At 69.4% G+C, this 22,242-nt stretch overlaps 3 protein-coding genes across 4 annotated transcripts in view; 1 reads left to right on the top strand and 2 right to left on the bottom strand.

Moving 5' to 3' along the window:
- Positions 1-791: 791 nt before the first annotated feature.
- On the bottom strand, positions 792-17,479 carry CLCF1 (cardiotrophin like cytokine factor 1). Of its 2 annotated transcripts, none has more exons than XM_075425711.1 (3): positions 17,207-17,479; positions 7,167-7,333; positions 792-3,257 (listed from the first exon to the last, which is right to left on the bottom strand). In XM_075425711.1, the coding sequence occupies exons 1-3, from the start codon at positions 17,253-17,255 to the stop codon at positions 2,766-2,768; spliced, it is 708 nt and encodes a 235-aa protein (XP_075281826.1). In that variant the 5' UTR covers positions 17,256-17,479; the 3' UTR covers positions 792-2,765. The 2 variants fall into 2 exon arrangements, with proteins under 2 accessions (XP_075281826.1, XP_075281827.1); XM_075425712.1 differs by lacking the exon at positions 17,207-17,479 and adding an exon at positions 13,901-14,058.
- Positions 17,480-19,652: 2,173 nt separating this feature from the next.
- Positions 19,653-21,918, top strand: RAD9A (RAD9 checkpoint clamp component A). The gene is given in 11 exon segments (XM_075426838.1): positions 19,653-19,773; positions 19,853-19,923; positions 20,037-20,171; positions 20,267-20,381; positions 20,461-20,511; positions 20,514-20,559; positions 20,667-20,952; positions 21,022-21,086; positions 21,162-21,263; positions 21,387-21,609; positions 21,697-21,918. Coding segments are annotated over 11 exon segments (1,227 nt in total). The 5' UTR covers positions 19,653-19,739; the 3' UTR covers positions 21,796-21,918.
- A 4-nt stretch (positions 21,919-21,922) lies between these two features.
- Positions 21,923-22,242, bottom strand: part of PPP1CA (protein phosphatase 1 catalytic subunit alpha) — a 3,119-nt gene continuing 2,799 nt past the window's right edge. Inside the window, exon 6 of the mRNA XM_075427112.1 lies at positions 21,923-22,241. Within this exon, the coding sequence (XP_075283227.1) occupies positions 22,047-22,241 (195 nt within the window). The 3' untranslated portion in view covers positions 21,923-22,046. The remainder of the gene's footprint in view (position 22,242) is intronic.

Below are 22,242 nucleotides of genomic sequence, written 5' to 3'. Positions count from 1 at the left end.
CAAAACCCCCACACTGAGCTCAGCATCTGCGCCAGCTCCCCGTTTACCCTGGTCCCTACTGACGGCACCACTGGCTCCTTGGGCGCCACCCTGCCCCGCACAGAGGGGGAACCCCCCGACCCCCACACTGAGCTCAGCGCCTGTGGCAGCTCCCTGTTTACCCTGGCCCCTACTGACAGCGCCACCGGCTCCTTGGGCCCCACCCTGCACCACACAGAGGGGGAACCCCCCGACCCCCACACTGAGCTCAGCGTCTGCGGCAGCTCCCCGTTTACCCTGGTCCCTACTGACGGCACCACCAGCTCCTTGGGCGCCGCCCTGCCCCGCACAGAGGGGGAACCCCCCGACCCCCACACTGAGCTCAGCGCCTGCGGCAGCTCCCTGTTCACCCTGGTCCCTACTGACGGTGCTACCAGCTCCTTGGGCGCCGCCCTGCCCCGCACAGAGGGGGAACCCCAAAACCCCCACATTGAGCTCAGCGCCTGTGGCAGCTCCCCGTTTACCCTGGCCCCTACTGACGGCGCCACCAGCTCCTTGGGCCCCACCCTGCACCACACAGAGGGGGAACCCCCTGACCTCCACACAGAGCTCAGCACCTGCAGAAACTCCCCATTCACCCTGGTCCCTACTGATGGCACTACCGACTCCTTGGGCACCGCCCTGCCCCGCACAGAGGGCGAACCTCCCGACCCCCACACTGAGCTCAGCGCCTGTGGCAGCTCCCCGTTCACCCTGGTCCCTACTGATGGCACCACCGGCTCCTGGGGCCCCGCCCTGCCACGTGGCGCTGAGGGGGGGGGGCGGGGGGGCTGGAGAAAGGCTTTTATTCGTTCATACAAGAATAGATCTTCTGCAATAAATACCCCAATAAATAACATCTCCAATAAATAAACACTCATAGACGCACCGGGATCGGGGCCCCGCCCCCCGCAGCCCAGAGCTCCGCCCTCCCCGGGGGGGGGCCTGTGGGTTGCTAGGCAACCGTGGGAGAGGCGGGGCTTGGGAAATGGGGGCGGGGCCTGCTGTAGGAAGGAGGCGGGGTTTGCTACACAGGCTGGTGAGCGGGGCTTATTGCCAGCCGGGGAGGGGTGGAGCCTATCGCTCCTGGGGCGGGGCTTGCTGCTGGGTGGGGCGGGGCTTATTCCTATGCTCTGGGGGATTGGTCCTTTTCAGGAGTGGGCGGGGCTTGCACCCACTCGGGGGGCCCTTGGGGGTGGGGCATCTTGCTGCTGTGGGGCAGGGGGAGGAGCCTGGTGCCCCCCTGTACCCCCCCAGCCCCACGGGTGTGGGGACAGCCCCGAGGGGACAGGGTGCACTGCTGGGGTGGGCACAGGGTGGTGGTGGGGACGTGGGGGTGGAAGCACCCCCCATCTCCAGGCATGGGTGTGAGGTGGCTTTGGTGGCACTTTGGGGTCAGCACCCCCATTTCTCAAGGGATGCTGGTGACGGAGAGGGGGATACGGGTGGCTTTGGTGGCACTTTGGGGTCAGGAGACCCCTCCCTCAAGGCACTGTGATGATGGTGGGGACGTGGGGTGGCTTTGGTGGCACTTGGGGTGAGAAGCCCCATCCCTCAAGGCACAGTGTGGTGACAGTGGGGCTGTGGGGTGTCTTTGGTGGCACTTGGGGTCAGGAGCCCCATCCCTCAAGGCACGATGGTGATGGAGAAGGGACATGGGTGGTGGCACTTTGAGTCAAGGCACACTGGCAATGGAGAGGGGACATGGGGTGGCTTTGGTGGCCCTTGGGGTCAGAAGCCCCGTTTCTCAAGGCACTCTGATGATGATGGGGACACTGGGTGGCTTTGGTGGCACTCGGGGTCAGAAGCCCCGTCCCTTAAGGCACAGTGTGGTGACGGTGGCTGTGGTGGCACTTAGGGTCAGGAGCCCCATTTCTCAAGGCACGATGGTGATGGAGAGGGGACACGGGTGGCTTTGGTGACTCTTGGGGATCAGAAGCCACATCCCTTAAGGCACTGTGATGATGATGGGGACATGGGGTGGCTTTGGTGGCACTTGGGGTCAGGAGCCCCATCCCTCGAGGCACGATGGTGACGGAGAGGGGACACAGGTGGCTGTGGTGGCACTTTGGGGTCAGGACCGCCATCCCTCAAGGCACTGTGATGATGATGGGGACACGGGGTGGCTTTGGTGGCACTTTGGGGTCAGGACCCCCACCCCACAAGGCACAGCGTGATGATGGTGGGACGTAGGTTGACTGTGGTGGTACCTTGGGGTCAGGAGACCCATCCCTTAAGGCACAATGTGGTGACAGTGGGGCTGTGGGGTGGCTTTGGTGGCACTTTGGGGTCAGGACCGCCATCCCTCAAGGCACTGTGATGATGATGGGGACACGGGGTGGCTTTGGTGGCACTTTGGGGTCAGGACCCCCACCCCACAAGGCACAGCGTGATGATGGTGGGACGTAGGTTGACCGTGGTGGTACCTTGGGGTCAGCAGACCCATCCCTTAAGGCACAATGTGGTGACAGTGGGGCTGTGGGGTGGCTTTGGTGGCACTTTGGGGACAGGAACCTCATCCCTCAAGGCACTGTGATGATGATGGGGACACGGGGTGGCTTTGGTGGCACTTTGGGGTCAGGACCCCCATCCCACAAGGCACAGCGTGATGATGGTGGGATGTAGGTTGACCATGGTGGCACTCTGGGGGTCTTGAGCCCCATCACGCAAGGCACAGTGAGGTGGTGCCGGGGACGCGTGGTGGCCCGTGGCGGGGCTGAGGACCCCCCGTGTCCCCATCCCGGCGTTCAGAAGCCCCTGGCCTCCAGGCGCAGCGTCACCACGGCGGGCGGCACCTTCTTCTTGAGGCGGTTGAAGTCCTTGGCCGAGCGCCAGAGCCAGGTCTGCAGCTCCTTCAGCAACCAGAAATCATCCATCTTCTTGAGGAAGTCGTTGGGGGCCGCGGGGACGCCGGGGGGCGCGGGGGGTCCGGCTGGACCCACGGGCAACGGGTAACCCAAGGAGGACATGACGCCGCCGATGCTGAGCACCAAGCCCTGGAGGCTGGAGCAGAAGTGGCCGAGGCGGTGGCGCAGCTCGGCGGTGCCCGCCTGCCCGTCCAGCGCCCGCAGGTAGCAGAGCAGCCGGCTGTAGGCGCGGTAGTTGGCGGCCAAGCGGGCGTTGTCGGTCAAGCCGCGCCAGAGGTCCAAGTCCACCGTGGCGCTGGGCACCCGTTGGGCGCGCGCCAGCCGCGGCGGGTTGAAGTCGGGCTCATTGAAGGGGGGGCCCAGGTAGTTCAGCTGTAAGGTAGGGGGGGTGGCCGTCAGGACCTCCCCCCGTCGGCCCTTGGTCCACCACGGTCCCCACACGCTAGGGCTCCGCGGCCCCAGCCAGGACGTGGCCACTTCCCCACCCCAGGTCTCCACGTCCTCATGCCCACCACGTTTTGGTGGTTTTGGTGTCCCCTATTTCAGCACGCCCCCCTCGTGTCAGGTCACCATGGCCTCCTGCCCATAAGGTCCCAGGTCTCCATGGCCACCAGGAGGACACACCCATCAATACCCATCACGTCCCAGGTCTCCAGGTCCTCCAGCACACCATGGCCCCCTGCCCATCAGGTGCCTGGTCTCCGTGTCCATACCCATCACATCACAGGTCCCCATGTCCTCCAGCACACCATGGTCCCCTGCCCATCACATCCACCTTCCTATCAGATGACCTCATCTCCATGTCCACCAGGTGGGCATACCCATCATGTCCCAGGTCTCCAGGTCCTCCTGCACACCATGGACCCCTGCCCATCAGGTGCCCATGTCCACACCCATCACCTCCCAGGTCTCTAGGCCCTCCTGCATACTTTGGCCCCCTGCCCACTACGTCCCCCTTCCCATCAGATGACCCCGTCTCCATGTCCACCAGGTGAACACACCCATCACATCCCAGGTCTCCATGCTCCCCTTTACACCATGGCCCCAGTCTCCATGTCTGTCACATCTCAGGTCTCCATGTCCTCATGTCCACCATGTCTCAGTCTCCATGTTCCCCACGTCCCACGTTTTGGTGTTCTCTGTTTGGACATGCCCCCCTCATCCCAGGTCTCCATGTTCTCCTGCACACCATGGCCTCCTGCCCATAAGGTCCCAGGTCTCCAAGTCCACCAGGAGGACATACCCATCAATACCCATCACATCCCAGCTCTCCATGTCCTCCTGCACACCATGGACCCCTGCCCATCACGTCCACCTTCCCATCAGGTGACCCTATCTCCCATGTCCACCAGGTGGACATACCCATCATGTCCCAGGTCTCCACATCCTCCTGCACACCATGGCCTCCTGCCCATCAGATGCCCGGTCTCCATGTCCACCACGTGGACGTACCCATCACATCCCAGGTCTCCACGTCCTCCTGCCCACCACGGCCCCCTTCCCATCACGTCCCCCTGTCCATCAGGTGCCTGGTCTCCTTGTCCACCAGATGGACATATCCATCATGTCCCTGGTCTCCATGCTCCCCTGCCCACCACGTCCCCGGTCTCCATGTCCCCCAGATCCCAGATGTCTGTGTCCCCAGTCTGGACATACCCAACACATCCCAGGTCTCCAGGTCCCCCTGCACATCATGTCCCCCAGCTCATCACGTCCCCTTTCCCACCATGTCCCCAGTCTCCATGTCCCCCACATTCCCAGTTTCAGGGTCCCCCAGCTGGACGTGCCCACCATGCCCCCTTCCCTTTCACATCCCTGATCTCCGTGCCCACCATGTCCCCAGTCTCCGTGTGCTCCTGCCCACATCCCAGGTCCCCCAGCTGGATGTGGCCACCAAGTCCTAGGACCCAGGTCCTCCAGGTGGACGTGCCCACCATGTCCCAGGTCCCATGTGCCCCAGCTGGACATGCCCACTATGCCCCAGGTCCCAAGTTCCCCAGCTGGACGTGCCCACCATGTCCCAGGTCTCATAACCCCTGGCTGGGCATGCCCACCATGTCCCAGGTCCCATATACCCCAGCTGGACATGCCCACCATGTCCCAGGTCCCATGTCCTGTATCTCCCAGCTGGACATGCCCACCATGTCCTAGGACCCAGGTCCCGTATCTCCCAGCTGGACATGCCCACCATGTCCCAGGTCCCATGTCCTGTATCTCCCAGCTGGACATGCCCACCATGTCCCAGGTCCCAGGTCCCGTATCTCCCAGCTGGACATGCCCACCATGTCCCAGGTCCCATGTCCCATATCTCCCAGCTGGACGTGCCCACCATGTCCCAGGTCTCATAACCCCTGGCTGGGCATGCCCACCATGTCCCAGGTCCCGTATCCCCCAGCTGGACATGCCCACCATGTCCCAGGTCCCAGGTCCCGTATCTCCCAGCTGAACATGCCCACCATGTCCCAGGTCCCAGGTCCCGTATCTCCCAGCTGGACATGCCCACCATGTCCCAGGTCTCATAACCCCTGGCTGGGCATGCCCACCATGTCCCAGGTCCCGTATCCCCCAGCTGGACGTGCCCACCATGTCCCAGGTCCCAGGTCCCGTATCTCCCAGCTGGACATGCCCACCATGTCCCAGGTCCCAGGTCCCGTATCTCCCAGCTGGACGTGCCCACCATGTCCCACATCCCATATCTTCCAGCTGGACGTGGCCACCATGTCCCACATCCCATCTCCTCCAGCTGGACATGCCCACCATGCCCCAGGTCCCATATCTCCTGGCTGGACATGCCCACCATGCCCCAGGTCCCAGGTCCCCCAGCTGGACGTGCCCACCACACCCCAGGTCCCTCCATCTCCCTCCCACCCGCATCCCCAGTCTCCACATCCCCACCACGCTCCCGCGTCTCCCCATCCCGGCGTCACCCTCTGCTGGGGTCAACCCCCCCCCCATCCCCATCCCCCATCCCCCCGGCGGTGCCACCCTCGTGACCCCCAGGCGCCGGCCCCACCAAGGGCACGTCAGGGCCGAGCCGGGGAACACGCGTGTGAGCGGGCGCTGCCGGCGGGCAGGGAGAGGCGGCCGCCCGCACCCTCGTCCGGTGAGACATTTCCTCGGCCCGCGGCGTGGGCGCAGCCAGGCAGAGCCCCCGGGGAGGGCGGGCGGCACCGGGCGGGGGCACGCCAGCGCAGACACGTCACGCGTGTGCTATGCAGCACGCGTGTCTGCGGAGTCACGGGCAGGGAGGGTCGGCAAGGCCGCGCCTCGTGCGTGCACACGCACACGTGTGTGCAGGAAGTGATGCGCGTGTGGGCACGGCTGTGTAGGCACACCGAGGCGCGCACACGCGTGTCGCACACGTGATGCACAGGCACACGGGCATGCAAACACGCATGTTTGCAGCCGTATGTGCGGACACACGAATGAACACACACGCAGGTGTGTGCCGGCACAGCAACGCACACGCAGACATGAAGGCACTCCAACATGCACACGTGTGTGCAAGCATGTGCGTGCAGGCACAGCAACGCATGCACACGTATGTGCAGGCACGCCGATGCACACACACACGCACATACGTGCAGCCACACAGATGCAGAAGCACACACGTGTGTGCAAGCACATGTGTGCAGCCAGAGCAACACACACACATGTATGTGCAGCCACAATGAAGAAGCACACGTGTGTGTGCAAGCACGTGTGTGCAGCCAGAGCAACGCACACACACATGTATGTGCAGCCACACTGATGCAGAAGCACACGTGTGTGTGCAAGCACATGTGTGCAGCCAGAGCAGTGCACACACACGTATGTGCAGCCACACCGATGCACACCTACGCACGCGTGTGTAGGGACACGCACGCAGCCACGCCGACACACGCGTGTGCAAGCGCACCGCTGTGCGGGCACACACACGTCTGCGCGGGCACGCACGCGTGCGGCCACCCCAGCGCCCACGCGTGTGCATCCACGCACGCTCCCACGCGTGTGCGCCGGGCAGGGGGTCCCCGCTTGGTGGCAACGGCGGGCGGGGGGGTCCCTTCCCCTCCCCACGGGGTCGCATAGCCCCCCGCCCCGCACCGCGTGTCCCCGCGTGCCCCGTGCCACCCTACCCCACCGGTGCGGTGCACGGCGGGGGGGGGACAGCACCCCAGCGGGGTGCACCCGCTCCGGGGAGCCCCGAGAAGCCGGGGCGTCCCCTAGGGGAGCCGGGCACGGGGAAAGGGACGGACACGGGGACCAGGGCGGGGGTCCGGCGCGGGTGAGCCCCCTACTCACGTAGGTGCCGGCGAGGGTGCGGAGCTGGTGCTCCAGGTAGCGGGTGAGGTCGTAGGTCTTCTGGATGTTCTGCCCGGCGCCCAGCTCCTCGCTGCAGTTCAGGGCGGGCAGCGCCGGCAGGTTGCAGAGCGCCGCGCAGAGGAAGGTGAAGATCCCCCAAGAGTCTCCTGCGGGGACACGGCACCTCAGGGTGGGGGGCACGGCGGGCTCGGGGGGCCACCTCATCCCCCCCCCCCGCGCCTGCGGGGACGGGGAGAGCCTGGCTGCGGGCAGAACCCTGGCACCCTGAGCCGAGACCCCTCCCTTGCGCCATCGCCAAGGTCACCCTGCCAGCGGGGAAACTGAGGCACGGAAGGGCGAGTCAAGGGGCACCCACAGCTGGAACGGAGGAGCTCAGCACCTTCCCTGGCACCGGGCAGCTTGGCAGCCCCAGCACCGGGCAGCTCAGCATCCCTGGCACCGGGCAGCTGGGCATGCCCGGCACCGGGCAGCTCGGTACCCCCAGCACCGGGCAGCTCGGGACCCCCAGCACCAGGCAGCCCGGCATCCCCGGCACCAGGCAGCTCAGGACCCCCAGCACCAGGCAGCTCGGCATCCCTGGCACCGGGCAGCTCGGTACCCCCAGCACCAGGCAGCTCGGGACCCCCAGCACAAGGCAGCTCGGCATCCCTGGCACCAGGCAGCTCGGAACCCCCAGCACCAGGCAGCTCGGGACCCCTGGCACCGGGCAGCTCGGGACCCCCAGCACCGGGCAGCTCGGGACCCCCAGCACCAGGCAGCTTGGCATCCCCGGCACCGGGCAGCTTGGGACCCCCAGCACCGGGCAGCTCAGGACCCCCAGCACCAGGCAGCTCAGCATCCCCAGCACCGGGCACCTCACGCCTTGGCGTGGCCACAGCAGCGCCAGGAGCCCGGAGCGATGCCGCCGGCACGGCCGGCGCACTGGGGACCCCCGCTTCGCCTCGCCGAGCCCGGCAGCGTGGCCGAGCCCGGGCTCCCCTCGGCGCTGCAGCAACAATCCTTTATATGGTCTGGAGCACGCGCGGCTCGCTGCGCTCCCGCCGGGACGGCACGGCCGGGTTATATTTGGGCACGGCGACGCAGCCATCGCCAGCGCCGGAGAGGGCTGGGCGTGCCGGCGGCCCCCGCGCCGGTGGGGACCCCCCAGCACCCCCTTTGATGGGCCTCACGCAACAGGGGGGGTCCAGGATGGGGACCCGGAGGGTGGCCGCGGCGTGGGGTGACCTTTGCCGAGGCGTGGGGTGACCTTTGCCGAGGATGCCGGAAACCGCCGGCCGGGTCCCCGTCATCGCCCCTGACGTCAAGGCGGCCCTGACGAGCCTGCGGCCTCGTTAGCCGCCGGTTGCGCCAAGGTCGCGGCCCACGGGCGGGAGGCTCCCGGCCAACCGGCCCCTCTCGGCACGCCGAAGCCGGGCTTCCCGGCAGCTCCTCCGGCGGGATGACCCACCGCCGGCACGCCCTCGGCACGCTGCCCGGCGTCGGCGGGAGCCCGCCGTGCCCTCGCGCGTCACCGCTCCCCGTCACCGGCTGCCGGGAGGGTCGGGAACCCGGGAGCGGCCGAGCGCTGGTGACGCACGAGGGGCCTCGGGGAGACGCCGGCCGCGGCCGCGCCAGCCCTGCCACCACGGGTGCCCGGCTCCCCGCAGCCCGCGGGCGTGCAAACCCCCTCCGGGCGTGCAACACGCTGCTCACGCCTGCCATACACCCTGTGGGCGTGCAACACGCTGCTGAAGTCTCTGATAAACCCTCTTGGCGTGCAACACGCTGGTCACACCTGCCATATACCCCCTCCAGGTGTGCAACACACTGCTCACGCCTGCCACACACCCTCCTCCAGGCGTGCAAGACGCTGCTCACGCCTGCGATAAACCTTGCTGGTGTGCAACACACTGCTTATGCTTGTGATACACTCTGTGGGTGTGCAACGTGCTGCTCACGCCTGCCATGCACTCTCCAAGTGTGCAACACGCTGCTCATGCCTGCCACTCTCTGAGTGTGCAACACGCTGTTCGCGCCTGTGATACACTCTGTGGGTGTGCAACACGCTGCTCATGTCTGCCATACACTATCTGAGTGTGCAACACGCTGCTCACACCTGTGATGCACTCTGTGGGCGTGCAACACGCTGCTTAAGTCTCTGATAAACCCTCTGGGCGTGCAACACGCTGGTCACACCTGCCATATACCCCCTCCAGGTGTGCAACACGCTGCTCACACCTGTGATACACCCTGTGGGCATGCAACATGCTGCTCACGCCTGCCATACACCCTGCTGGTGTGCAACGTGCTGCTCACACCTGCCATACACTCTCTGGGTGTGCAACACGCTGCTCACGCCTGTGATACACCCTGAGGGCGTGCAACATGTGGCTCACACCTGCTATATACCCTGTGCGTGTGCAACGCACTGCTCATGCCTGTGATAAACCCTCTGGGTGTGCAACACGCTGGTCACACCTGCCATACACCCTGTAGGTGTGCAACGTGCTGCTCACACCTGTGATACAACCTGTGGGTGTGCAACACGCTGCTCACGCCTGCCATACACCCTGTAGGTGTGCAACGTGCTGCTCACACCTGTGATACAACCTGTGGGCGTGCAACACGCTGCTCACGCCTGCCATACACCCTGTAGGTGTGCAACGTGCTGCTCACACCTGTGATACACCCTCTGGGCGTGCAACATGCAGCGCATCACGCAGGCGTGTGAAACACCACACACGCGTGTGACAGACCTCGCAGGCGTGCGACACGCTGCGCGTGTAACGCCGCCGGCGTGTGCGTGGCACCGTGCAGGCGTGTGACGCACCGCGCCGGCGTGCAGGAGTGCCCGGTGCACGCCACGCAACGTGCCGGATACGCCACGCGTGTGTCACACCGAGTCTGCGCCGCGCCACGCACGCGTGTGTGACACGCCGCGAAGGTGTGACGCGTGGCGCACGCCCGCCGCGGGCTCGGCCCCGCGCCGGCTGACACGCGTGGGCACGCGCAGCCGCTTGCCCGGCGCGGGGAGCGTGCCGCCGTCCCGCCTCGCGTGCGGGGGACAGGCGGGGGGGGGGCCCCGCCGGTGACTCACCCACCCCCGGTGTTTGCTTTGGCCGGACCCTCGCCCGCCGCCGGCTCGAGTTTCCAGCGCGGGATTTACACCAGCCCGGGCCTCGCCGCGGCCAAACCAAACACAGCCGGGAGAACCGGGCGGGAAGCGACGGCGGTGGCGCGGCCGGTGGCTCCCGGGCAGGTGGCCGGGGCACGGGGCGGAGGAGCGCGAGGGTGAGGAGGGCGATGGCTGAAGGCCAGGAGATGGCGGGATGCACGGCCATGGCGGTGGCACGATGGCGGCCACGGCACAGACGCGACCATGGCACAGCGGTGATGGGGACCATGGCGCAGCGGTGGCACGGCCATGGAACAGCAGTGCGGGTGGCACGGCGACGATGGTGGCCATGGCACGGGGTGGCACAGCCATGGCCATGGCACAGTGGTGATGGTGGCCATGGCATGGGGTGGCACAGCCATGGCCATGGCACAGCAGCGATGGTGGCCATGGCATGGGGTGGCATGGTGGTGATGGTGGCCATGGCACAGGGTGGCACAGCCATGGCCATGGCACAGCGGTGATGGTGGCCATGGCATGGGGTGGCACAGCCATGGCCATGGCACAGCAGCGATGGTGGCCATGGTATGGGGTGGCATGGTGGTGATGGTCGCCATGGCACAGGGTGGCACAGCCATGGCCATGGCACAGCAGCGATGGTGGCCATGGCACAGGGTGGCATGGCAGTGACGGTGGCCATGGCACAGGGTGGCACAGAAGTGGCACAGCCATGGCCATGGCACAGCAGTGATGGTGGCCATGGCATGGGGTGGCATGGTGGTGATGGTGGCCATGGCACGGGGTGGCACAGCGGCGATGGTGGCCATGGCACGGGGTGGCACAGCAGTGATGGTGGCCATGGCACGGGGTGGCACGGAGGTGATGGTGGCCACGGCCCCACGCTGGCGTTGGCCCAGCCGTGCCGGGTGCCCCGCGGATCAGCTGCTCTCCTCGCCCACCCCGGTCACACCAGCTTGGCACCGGGCAGAAAACGCCCGGGCACCGGCACAGACAGCGGCGGTGCCCTGGCGGGGAGGAGGGAGACGCGGGGCCGGCGCAGCTGGATCCCGGTGACGTCGGAGAGGAAGAGCCCGAGGGTTTCAAAACCGGCCCTGGACCCCGGCCAGGATGCTCCCAGCCCACGTAAGCAGCTCCCGGCGCGGCCCCCCGGGGTCACCCCCTCGGTCCCGGGGGGAGCCGGGGCGGCTGGGGGCACGGGAGCGGGCACCCCCGGCTCCGTCCGGCTGCGCCCCGGGGCTCCCACGCCGGCGGTGCCATGGGTGCCATGCCCGAAAGCCTCGTGCGCCCGCAGCAGGGGCGGCGGCCGGGAAAGGGGGGGACCCTCGCAGCGCACGGGGCCGAGCCGGCCCCCGGCACGGCGGCGGGAGCTGCCGTATCTGATGGGCCGGCGTCCAGCGGCTCCATCGCCCGGCAGCCGGGCCGAGGAGCTCCGGCGGTGGCCGGGAAGATGGCGTCGAGGACAAAGGCGGCGGCCACCGGCCCGGCGACCCCGTTCGGCAGCGCTTAACCCTTCCCCTCGCGCCGTCACGGCCCGGTTCCGCAGCCCGTGGCTCCGGGAGCGGGCGCCGGGCGCGGGGACGGGTGGCTCCGCGGCACCGGGCTGCTGGCATTTCACCCCGCCGCGGCCATGAGGACGCTCACGCTCGGCGCGGGGACGTCGGCGGTGACTGGCGGGAAGGCCACGCGCGTCCCGGCTCCGCGCAAGCGGCCACCGCGGCGGGGTCCCGGTCTCCATCCCACGGGATACCACCTGCCTGCTCGCAGCCCTGCGGGAGCCAGCGGAACCCACCGGGCCCCTCGTCCCCGTGCCGGGAGCGGGTGGGTTTGCGGGGGGATCACGGCCCCGCGTCCCCCCCTCGCCGGCCGTGCCTGCGCTCGCGGCGCGGAGTGTTTACATCCTGTCTCCTCCGTGTGTTTATAAATGCGGCCGCGCACGGGAGACTCCAGCGAGGCCGTAATTAGCCGGGCCTGGATTTCCCATCCGGCTCCAGCCAGCGGCACGATGGAAACAACCCCGCCGGCGAGGCGGGGAGCGCAGGCCCCCTAATCCCAACCAGACCCCGCACGCACGGCGCGGGCACGGCGCGGACCCGCCAGCGCAGGGCGTGGGGCTTCGCGGCCCCCCCAGACCCCTGGGTTGCCCGTGGCCGGCCAGGCTGGCTCCTCTCCGGCAGAGCACGGGACCACCGGTGCCGGCCACCGCGGAGCTCTGCCACATCCCTGTCCCCGCTGTACTGCCATCGCCAGCACCCTGCAGCCGCCACCGTGTGCCGCGGGGACGCTGCCCGGTGCCAGTGGCCATGCCCCGATGCCCCACGTCACCGGAGACGTCCCGTCGGGGCGATCGCGTCCCCGCTCGCCGGCGGGCGAGGGACGGCGGGCACCCCGTGCCGGGGACCGGCGGGTGATTTATGGAGCTCCGTGCCACTTAGCGGGGCATAAATCTTTCCACCCCCGGCCGGGCCCTGTAAGCGGAGCCCTCCGCGTTTCCCTTCGGAGGCTGCTCCTAATGCAGCCCAGATGTGCGCCGCCACCGTGCCCTCGCGCCGCCTGCTAAATAGGCGCGGGGACAACCGGGGCCGCCGCGCGTCCCCGAGCCCCGCCGCGGCCGAAAGCCTGCGCGGGCGCCGGATGGCGATGGCCCGAACCGGGGAGCGGGGCCCACACCGGGCTCCGCGGCCCCCTCCCTGCCCGTCAACCACCGGCTCCGGTACCGGTTGTGCCACCGGGTCCCCGGGCCCCGTCCAGCGGCGACGGGCGGGAGGGAGGAGAGGAAGGGGCGAGGGAAGGCGACGGAGCCGCCGGGGGGGATCCCAGCTTCGCTTTTCCGGTTCGCCGGCGCTCGCCCCGCTTCGCCGGTCCTGCGTCTCGCCGGCACCGCGGGAGCTGGAGCCGAACCCGGCGCCGGCCTCGTGCCGCCCCGGCCGCGGTCCCGCCGGGTGGGAGCCCGGGGAGCCTCGTGGCGCCCACAGTTTGACCTTTTAAGGGTGTTTTCCAGCATTTTCCCCCCTCGTCCTTTCTGGGCGAGGAGCTCCCGATCCCGGTGTGCCGCGGGGCCGGCCAGCCCCCCAGCCGCCCTGGCTCTCCCGGGACCCCCGCGGCGGCCGCCCAGGCCACGGGAACAAAACCACCCCGCAGCCCCTCCGGAGAGCGACATTTCCCCAGCACCCCAAAACCCCGCTGCCGTCTCCCGGCGGAACCTCGCCCGCTCCGGCCAAAGCGTTGTGTGGGCAAGCCCCGAAACCCAGCCGTGGGGACAGGAAAACCAGAACTCTTCCTGCCCCCCTCAAATCCCAGCGACTTTCGTTTTCCTCTGTCAATCCCGGGGTTTAATTCTCCGTGCTCAGCGGCGGTTCCCTCCCTGGTAATCACAAACATGCATGGAAAAGAGGGAAGGAGAGAAAGAGAAAAAAAAAAAACCCAACCAAAAAAACTCCCAGCGAGAGGGGCGGGGGGGGGGGAAAGTCTTAAATCAATCCCAAAGCCAGACAGACGTTTTAATCACATCAAATTAAAATCAGCAGCGGCTCGGCAAGGCAAAACGGCAGCAGGCAGAGCGCAGGCAGCCCCCCGCCCCGGCCCGGCGGCTCGGTCTTACCTGAGAGCTCCCCAGTAACATTTAGCATAGTCGGGGCGCGGGGTGCAGGTTGGTGTGCGGGGGGGGTCGGAAAGCGCGGCGGCGGGGCGAGAGGAGCCCAAAATGGGGGGGCTTGGCTCTTGCTCCGCGCCCCGAGCGGCCGGCCGAGCCCGCCTGCTCGCCTCTGCCCCGGCTCGCTTGCGCTCGCTCTGGGTTTTGGGGGATATTTTCTTTTCCTTTTCTTTTTTTTTTTCCCCTTCCTCTCCCTATGTTTTGGTTTGTGTTTGCTTGGGTGTTAGGTGGGAAAAAAAAAAAACCCAAACCAAAACGAGCTGTCCCGGGTTGGGTGGGTTTTGGGTGGGTTTTGGTTTTTTTTTCGGGGTGTGTGCGCGGTTCGCACCGCGCTCCGGCTGCCTCGCTCGCCCGCCTTTCCCCCTTCCACCTCCCTCGATTTGCTCTTTTGATTGGTGTCCAGGAATGCAAGAATACGAAAAAAAAAAACTAAGGGAAAAAAAAAAAAAAACTAAGAAAAGAAAAAAAAACCCCGGCGAGCTCGCATACACCCTCTCCGAGCCGCTGCCTCCCTTCCTCGCCTTTTATTTTTTTTTTTTCCTTCTTTCCCCTTTTTTTTTTTCCAAATTCAAGTGTTAAGCAGAACCAGGTTGCTCTCAAGAATGTATTTGATGCAGTTGTACACGAGAGCGGGCTCCATTCATTCCCCCCCCCCCCGCCTCAGCCCCAGCCCCGGGGTCCCGGCACCGGGCAGAGGTGGGGAGGCTGGAGCCGAGCGGCGGGGGGGGGAGCGCAGGGGGTCCCCGGGGTGCAGGACCCCCGCTTTCTCCTTCCCTTCGCCTTCCCCCCTCCCCGCTCTGGCTCCCGCACCGCTTTTGTTAGTGGTGGTGGTGGTGGGGGGGTCTCCTACCTGCTCGCAGCTCCATGCGGGGCGGGGGGGGCGCGGGCGGGGGGCTCCGGGGCAGGCAGGCGGCGATCCCGCACACCGGACCGCGGCTCCCATTTGCCGGTCGGAGCCCTCTCGCCTCTTCTCCTCCCGACGTACGGAGCCGCCGCACGCCGAGAAACCGGTCCCCGGAGGGGGGGGGGGGGGGGGCGGATGGGGGGGGGTCTGGGGAGGGGGGGGGGGTCCGGGGAGTTGGGAAGGGGGGGGGGGGGGACGGGGCGAGGTGCGGCGGAGCGGCTCCTCTCGCCGCCCCGCAGCGGGGCTGGCGGGGGGGAAGGGGTGAGGGGGGTGCCAGCTTGGCCCCCCCCCCCCCCCCCCCGCGGGCAGAGGAGCGGGGAGGGGCGGAGAGAGGCAGGCGGCGAGGGACGGTGCGGGGAGGGCGGCGGGACGGACGGACGGACGGACATGCAGGCAGAAGCTGCCCCCCCCCCTCCCCCCCCCCCCCCCCAGCACGGCCAGCCCCCTCCCCTGCCGCTCGGAGAGGTGCTCCCGGGGGGCGCAGACCACCCCCCGACCCCCCCGGCAGGTGAGCGGCCGGTTGCGGGGCCGGCGGGGGGAGCGCGGCCGTCGGGGCCCCGAGACTCACCCCTGGCGGCACAACCGGGGGGGTTTGGGGGAGGGGGGGGGGGGCTTCCCCGGTGCCCACAGCCCCTAACACAACCCCCTCCCCCCCCCTCCAAGCCCTGCGGTACCCGCTGCCCCCCGCCCCACCCCGACGGAGCTGCCCCGTTGGGACCCACCACGGCGATGCCCCCCAGGGCAGACCCCCAGGACCAACCCCCTCCCCCCCCAGACCCCGCAGCAGCAGGGGAGGGAGGAGGGGGGATATGGGGGTGATGCCCCATTCCCCCCCCCCCGTGCCCCACATCCCCAAGTGGGCGCTGCCACAGGGAAGGCGAGGGGTCTCGCTCGGCGGCGGGGGGGGGAACGTCCTCGCCCGAGCCGGCTCCCCCCGAAAAAAGCTTTGTTTAAAACAAAGGCGCTGGCCGGCCGCGCTGCCGGGAACGCCGGGAGGTAAAAGCCGGATTCGTTTCCACTCCGGACCCCCGGCCTGGCCAGGTCCGAGCCCCCCCAGCTCCTCAGCTGGCAGCAATCGCATCCTCCCAGCTTCCCCCCGCGGGGTGCCCGCCGAGAGCGGCTGTGTCCTGAACCCACGGGGACCCTCGGTGCTGAGCCCGCCGGGTTGCGGGACCCCCCCCCCCGTACCCACAAACCCGGCGCTGACACACGCACCGGGGCGACGGATCGGGCGGGAGCTGCCGATTTGGTGCGGAATGGGCGAGGAAGCACCCAACGAGACATTCTCCGGATCGTTCTCCGGTGAAGATGGGGGATTCTCCGCTCTCGGCGGCGAGAAGCCTCCCCCGGCGCTCGCTCGAGGGGTGCCGCAGCCCCGAGGGTGCGGGTCGGCGGGCTGGGGAGGTGCTGGTGGGACCCCCCCCCCCCCCTCACCATTCCAAGCCACCCACGCTCTCGGCGCAGGGAAGGTGCCTCGGCCCCGGCGTGCTGGGGAAACTGGGGGTTGGGGGGGGTCCCCACCTCCACCCGTGCCCGCGCGGCGTGGGGCCAGCCTCTCCGCCGCGCTCCCCCAGCCGCGGTGCGGGGTATCTGGTTTCCCCTCCCAGCAACCAGCCCCCCGCCAGTGGCGCGGAGCAGTTGGGAAAAGCCGCTTTCGCGTCCCCGGGGGGGGCTGCGGCACGGCTGCCAGCTCGGGGGGGGGAGTTGTGTGTGTGACGGGGGGGGGTCATTGTGTCCCGTGTGCCGAGGTGGCAGCGGGGCTGCGCCGTCCCCTCCCCAAAAGGCAGCATCAGGGGCGCAAGTTTTGCAGCTCCGCGGCTGCCCGGCTCGCGCTGGGCCAGCACCTGAGAGAGGAGGAAGAGGGGGGTGACACGGCTGGCGGATGGGGCATGAGCCCACCCCCCGACACCGTGGCAGCCCCCCCAAACAGCCAGCAGCCCAGCGGTGAGCGCATGAACCCCCCCCCACCCCAAATCTGAGCTTCCTCAGCCCCCCCTGTTTTGCTGGAGAGCCCTGTGCCAGCGCTGAGACGCAGCCCCTGCCCTGGCGACGAGGGGGGCACGAGGCACAGGCGTCATCCTCCTCCTCCTCCTCCTCCTTCTCCTTGTCCGGCCCTGCCCGCTCGCCAGCCCGCGACGGCGCGGCGTGGGTGAGGCCGTGGCCCCGCTGCCCTCGGGGACGACGTCACCGGCAGCGCCGTGGGCTGCTGACCTCACCTCCGTCCCTCCGCCGGCGCCGCGGCCGGCCCTGCCGCCCACCGCTGACCTTTGCGGCGGGCAGCTCGCTCGCTGCCCGCCCGCCGTCGTGCCACGGCCCCCCGCCCGCCACGCCACAGCCCCTCGCCCTCCGACCTGGCCCCTCCGCGGCTCCCAGCTCCGCATCCAGCGCCGTCCGCAACATCCTGGGGCTGCCCCAGCGCCCTGGGCCCCCGGCACATGGGGGAGGGAGAGAAGAGGGGGTGCTCGGCCCCCCGAGCCCCGTGCCGGGGAGGGCTTCAGCCCCAAACCGCTGGCAGCCCCTCCGAGGGCAGGCAGGGCACTGTCCCGGCGCCGCGGGGACACCGAGCAGACCCCGGGCCCGGCAGCGGCGGGCGGCTGTCCCCTCCTGCCGGGGAGTGGGAGCCCAGCTGCGTCCGTCTGTCTCCCCGCGCCGCTGCCTGGGCAAGGGCACCGCGCCATGTGCTCGGGACGCCGCGCCGGGGAGGAAGCCGGCGGCTCTCGGGGGAGCGGGCAGCTGGCGGCACGGGGAGACGGCTGCGAGGCCACCAGGCGGGAAGGGGGCATCCAGGGGTGGCAGGGAAGGTGACGGGGACCGAGGGTCCCCGAGGCCGGGGGTGCGCTTGGGAGAGGCAGAGCCAGGGTGGGCTGAGCCCCCCCGCCGAGGGCTGCCAGGCTCTTGCCCTCGGACCGTATCCAGCCCAGTCCCCGGTGCCTCGTCAGCGCTGGCTTGGGGCGGCCAGGGGAGGAGGGGAGGGGGTGCGCGTGGCTTTGGCCACCGCTGAGGTGTGTGTGTCACGACCGCAGCCAGCTGCGTCCTATCCGCAGCCCCATAAAACGCCGAGCCCCGAGGCCAGAGCCCCTCCTGGGGACGCCGGCTCCAGAGGAGCCCGGCTGCTGTTCAAGAGCTGGAACGGACGCTCGCACACAATCCCGTCCTCCTCCTCCTCCTGGGAGGAAGGGGCCGGTAGCCAGTGCTCACCCCGGGGGCGGAGGGAGCCAGATCCAGGCGACCCCTGCGGGGCCGGACCCCGAGCCCAGGCCAAGGCAGGGCCGGGGGTCCCCCAAGCTCCCTGCCTGCGGTCCCAGCCCAGCCGCACACACGTGCCTTGGCCCGCAGAGCGGCCCCGTGGAGGGTCGAAAGCTGGGGTACCTGAGGGGATGCGCTGGGGAGGGGCGTCGGTCCGAAATCCCGGGCGCGGGGCATTCGGAGAGGCGCCGAGCACCAGCGGGCACACCTGAGCTGGAGCAAGAAGAGGAGGAGGAGAAGCTGTGGCTGCGTGCTGGAGGATGGCAGCATGGGAGGGGGCATGGGTGCCAGCCCCCACTCCGCAGCCTGCGCCCTGGGGCCTCGGGCTCCACGGCCACCGAGCCCGGGAGTGACTTGGGCAGGACCCTGCTGCGAGTTCCTCGCAGCCAGACACCGCCCCCCCCCCCCCCCCCCCCTCGAGGCCCCCAGAGCCGACTGCTCCGGGAAAGCCATTTTGCCACGCTCCCCCCTCGCCCAGCCTCCCTGGCAGGACCCCTCACCGCTTGCGGCCCCTCGCCCACCTCAGCCGTGGTGGAAGACGGGACGGAGGCACCGTTAACGGCTGCTACGGTGCCTGGGAGGGCAGGGGACCCCCAGCACGGGGCTCCTGGGAATCACCAGGGCCAGGACAGCCCTTACCAGCCCCACGGGCACAGCCCAGGGGTAGGCCCGGGGGTGGAGGGGGAGGGGACACGGGGGTAGGCCCCGGGGGGGGGGGTAGGGGACACGGGGGTAGGCCCCGGGGGGGGGGAGGGGGTAGGGTAGGCCAGGGGTAGGCCAGGGGTAGGCCAGGGGTAGGCCCCCGGGGAGGGCAGGGGGTGGCAGGGGTAGTAGGGCCCGGGGGCAGGGGGTAGGCCCCGGGGTGGGGGGGAGGCCAGGGGTAGGCCCCGGAAGGGGGAGGGGGAGGCCGGGTCCTGCGGAGAAGCTGTCAGGGAGGGCCGAGGCCCCTCAGAGAGGCCCGGGGGACGGTGAGGGCCCGGCGGGGCACAGGGCCCAGGGCAGAAGCGGGAGGCCCAAGGCAGGACCCGAGGGTAGGGCTGGGTCCCGGGGCCGGGCCGGGCGCGCACCCCGTCGCTCGCCGTCGACGCCCTATTGGCTGAGCAGCACGTCACTCTAATGGCGGGCCGCGCCTGCGCTCTGCCGCCCAATGGCGGGGAACGGGAGGGGCGGGCTTGCTCGCGCGCGCGCCGCCGGGCGCCCGGAGCACGGAAACTGAGGGAGGCCCCTCCCCGGTCACGTGAGGCGAGAACGCCGCCGGGCCGTCAAGCGGCCGCGCCGACCAATCAGCCGGCGGCGGGGGCGGGATGGAGGCAAGCTGCCGCCCAATGGGAAGGCGGCGGGAGGGGGGCGGCGCGTGGAGCGGGGAACGCCGCCCGGCGCGGCGCGGCGGTGAAGCGGGCGGAACCACTGGGGGCTGGACGGGGGAGGGGGGAGCGAGACCACCCCGGTCTGGAGAGAGGGGGGCGCTGGGGGGGGGGGGGGGCCCGCACCGCCGAGGCGCTCCGGGGCGGGGGAGCAGCGGGCGCGGCCATTGAGGGCGTAGTCTCGGGGGAGGGGGCGTGGCCGGGGCGTGCCCTCCGCGCGGGGGCGGGGCCGGGGCCCGGCTGGCGGGTAGCCGCCACGTGTGCGCCCGGCGCCATGAAGTGCATCGTGGCCGGCGGCAACGTCAAAGGTGAGCGGGGGGGGTGGGGGTGGGGTAAAGGGGTGCGGGGGTGCCCTCCCTCACCCCCCCCCTCTCCTCCTTCCCCCAGTCCTGGGCCGGGCCGTGCACTCCCTGTCCCGCATCGGGGATGAGCTCTACCTGGAACCCACCGAGAGCGGGGTACGGGGCGCCGGGGGGGGGCTGGATGGGAGCTGGGGGGGCTGCCTGTACCCCCTCCCACCCCGCTGGGGGTGCCGGCGGTGCCACCACGCTGTGTGTGTCCCCCCCTCCAGCTGTCCCTACGCGCCGTCAACTCCTCGCGCTCCGCCTTCGCCTCCTTCCTCTTCGCCCCCCTCTTCTTCCAGCTGTACGAGCCGGGCGGCCCCCAGCCCGACGGAGAGCTCTTCCGCTGCAAAGTCCTCATGAAGGTAACAGCACCCACCGCCGGCACCCTGCCCGGAGCACCCTGTCCATCCCCCCAACCCGGGGCCAGGCGGGGTGACCGTCCCCCCCATCCCGGCAGTCCTTCCTGGGCGTCTTCCGCTCGCTCCCCTCGCTGGAAAAGACGGTGGGGAAATGCCTCGTCCTGCTGAAACCCCGCGCCAGCCGCCTGGTCGTGCAGCTCCACTGCAAGCACGGTGAGCGCCGGCGGGGGACACAGGCGAGCGCCGGTGTCACCGGCTCGCCCCGCTGAGCCGGCGTCGTCCCCCCCGTCAGGCGTCACCAAGACCCACAACCTGGCGTTCCAGGAGTGCGAGCGGCTGCAGGCCTCTTCGACACCCACCGCTGCGCCAGCAGCCTCTGCGCCCCGGCACGGTGAGAGGGAATCGGGGGGGGTGCGGCGTGGGGAGGGGGCCTGGCTGGACTTGGGGGGGGGTGTGGGGTGCTCAGCCCTGGGTTTGTGTCCCCCCGCCCCGGAGCAGGGTGCTGGCAGAGGCCGTGGTCCACTTCCCGCAGACGCTGGCTGAGGTGACGCTGGGGGCCGGCGCCGGGGGCAAGATCACCCTGCGGAACTACGTGGAGGACGAGGCAGGTGAGCCCCCTCCCCAGCCTCGGGGTGCTGGCAGGGTGCCCCCCACCCACCTCCTCTCCCCCCACCAGAGCCCGAGCAAGACGATGGTGACGGAGCTGTGGCTGGCCAAGGAAGAGTTCCAGGCGGTGGCCGTAGCCCCGGGCTCCCGCATCACCTTCTGCCTCAAGGAGTTTCGGGTGAGTCCCCCCCCGGGGCCCCTCTGCGTCACTCCTCGGCCCCCCCCCAACCCCACCCTCTGTCCCCAGGGGCTGCTGACCTTCGCCGAGGCCTCCAACCTGCCCCTCACCATCCACTACGACGTGCCTGGCAGGTAGGAGCGAGCACCCCGGCCGCCCCAGTGCCCCCCGCCTTCGCTCCCGCACCCTCAGGTCCTCTGTGCCCCCAGGCCGGTGGTCTTCACCCTGGAGGACGCCGTGCTGGAGGTCCACCTGGTGCTGGCCACCCTCTCGGACCCCGAAAGCGACTCGCAGCGCCCCACAGCCAACGGGTAAGCGGGGCTTGCGTCGGCCTCGGGGTGGGTGCTGGTGCCAGCTTGGCCCTCCAGCTGCCGTCAGTAGGGACCAGAGTGAACGGTGCCCACACCGCCCCTGCTTACTCGCTCTCTCCCCAGCAGCGTCTCCCGCCTGCCCGCCCCATCAGACGACTTCGCCGATGACCTCGAGTCCTACATGATTGCCATGGAAACCAGCGCCTACGAGGAGGGCTCGGGGGTGCCCCCCAGCCCCACCTTCCCCCTGCGCACCCCACGGCCAGCCGAAAGCGACCCCGAGGAGGAGGAGGAGGAGGAAGAGGAGGAGGAAGGAGCTGTGCCGGGGACCCCCCCTCACAAGAAGGTCTGGGATGGGCACGAGCGTGCCTGGCGATGGGGGGAAGGGCACAGCCCCCTCCTCACCCTCATCTCTCCCCCCCCGCCCCCCCAGTTTCGCTCCCTGTTTTTTGGCTCGGTGCTGACGCCAGGGGGGCCCGGCCCGGCCCCCACCCAGGAGGTGCTGGCAGAGGACAGCGATGGCGAGTACTGAGACCCCCGCGGGCGCAGCGCTGCCTGCCCCCCACCCCCAGCGACCCCCAAACACAGACACCCCCCCAATGACCCATTACAAGTTTATTCCCAAAAATTCTCCTGCCCCCCCCCCCCCCCCCCCCCCCCCGACTCCACTGCTATCCAGGGCTGGGCTCTGGGCTCCCCCCTCGCCCCGGGGGTCCCGGCCCTGGGGCTGGATTTGGTTCGGTGGAGCGGGGAGAGGAGGGGGGGGGGGAACACGACAGGATCTTACAAATAAAAAACGAGTCGAAAGAAAAGCGACCTGATGCTGAGGGCGGGGGGCCGGGCCCCAGCCGGGGCGGGGAGGGGGGGGGGTCGCAGCTCATTTCTTGCTTTGGCAGAGTTGCGGGGAGGGGTGACGGGGCGCCCCGCGGGGTTCAGCCCGCTGAACTGCCCGTATTTGCCCTTGTTCTTGTCGGCCGGA

Source organism: Opisthocomus hoazin, chromosome 7, assembly GCF_030867145.1.
Source record: "Opisthocomus hoazin isolate bOpiHoa1 chromosome 7, bOpiHoa1.hap1, whole genome shotgun sequence".
In the NCBI taxonomy this organism is placed as follows: domain Eukaryota; kingdom Metazoa; phylum Chordata; class Aves; order Opisthocomiformes; family Opisthocomidae; genus Opisthocomus; species Opisthocomus hoazin.
The sequence above is the reverse complement of the archived record's forward strand: the minus strand, read 5'-3'. Positions and strand labels throughout refer to the sequence as shown.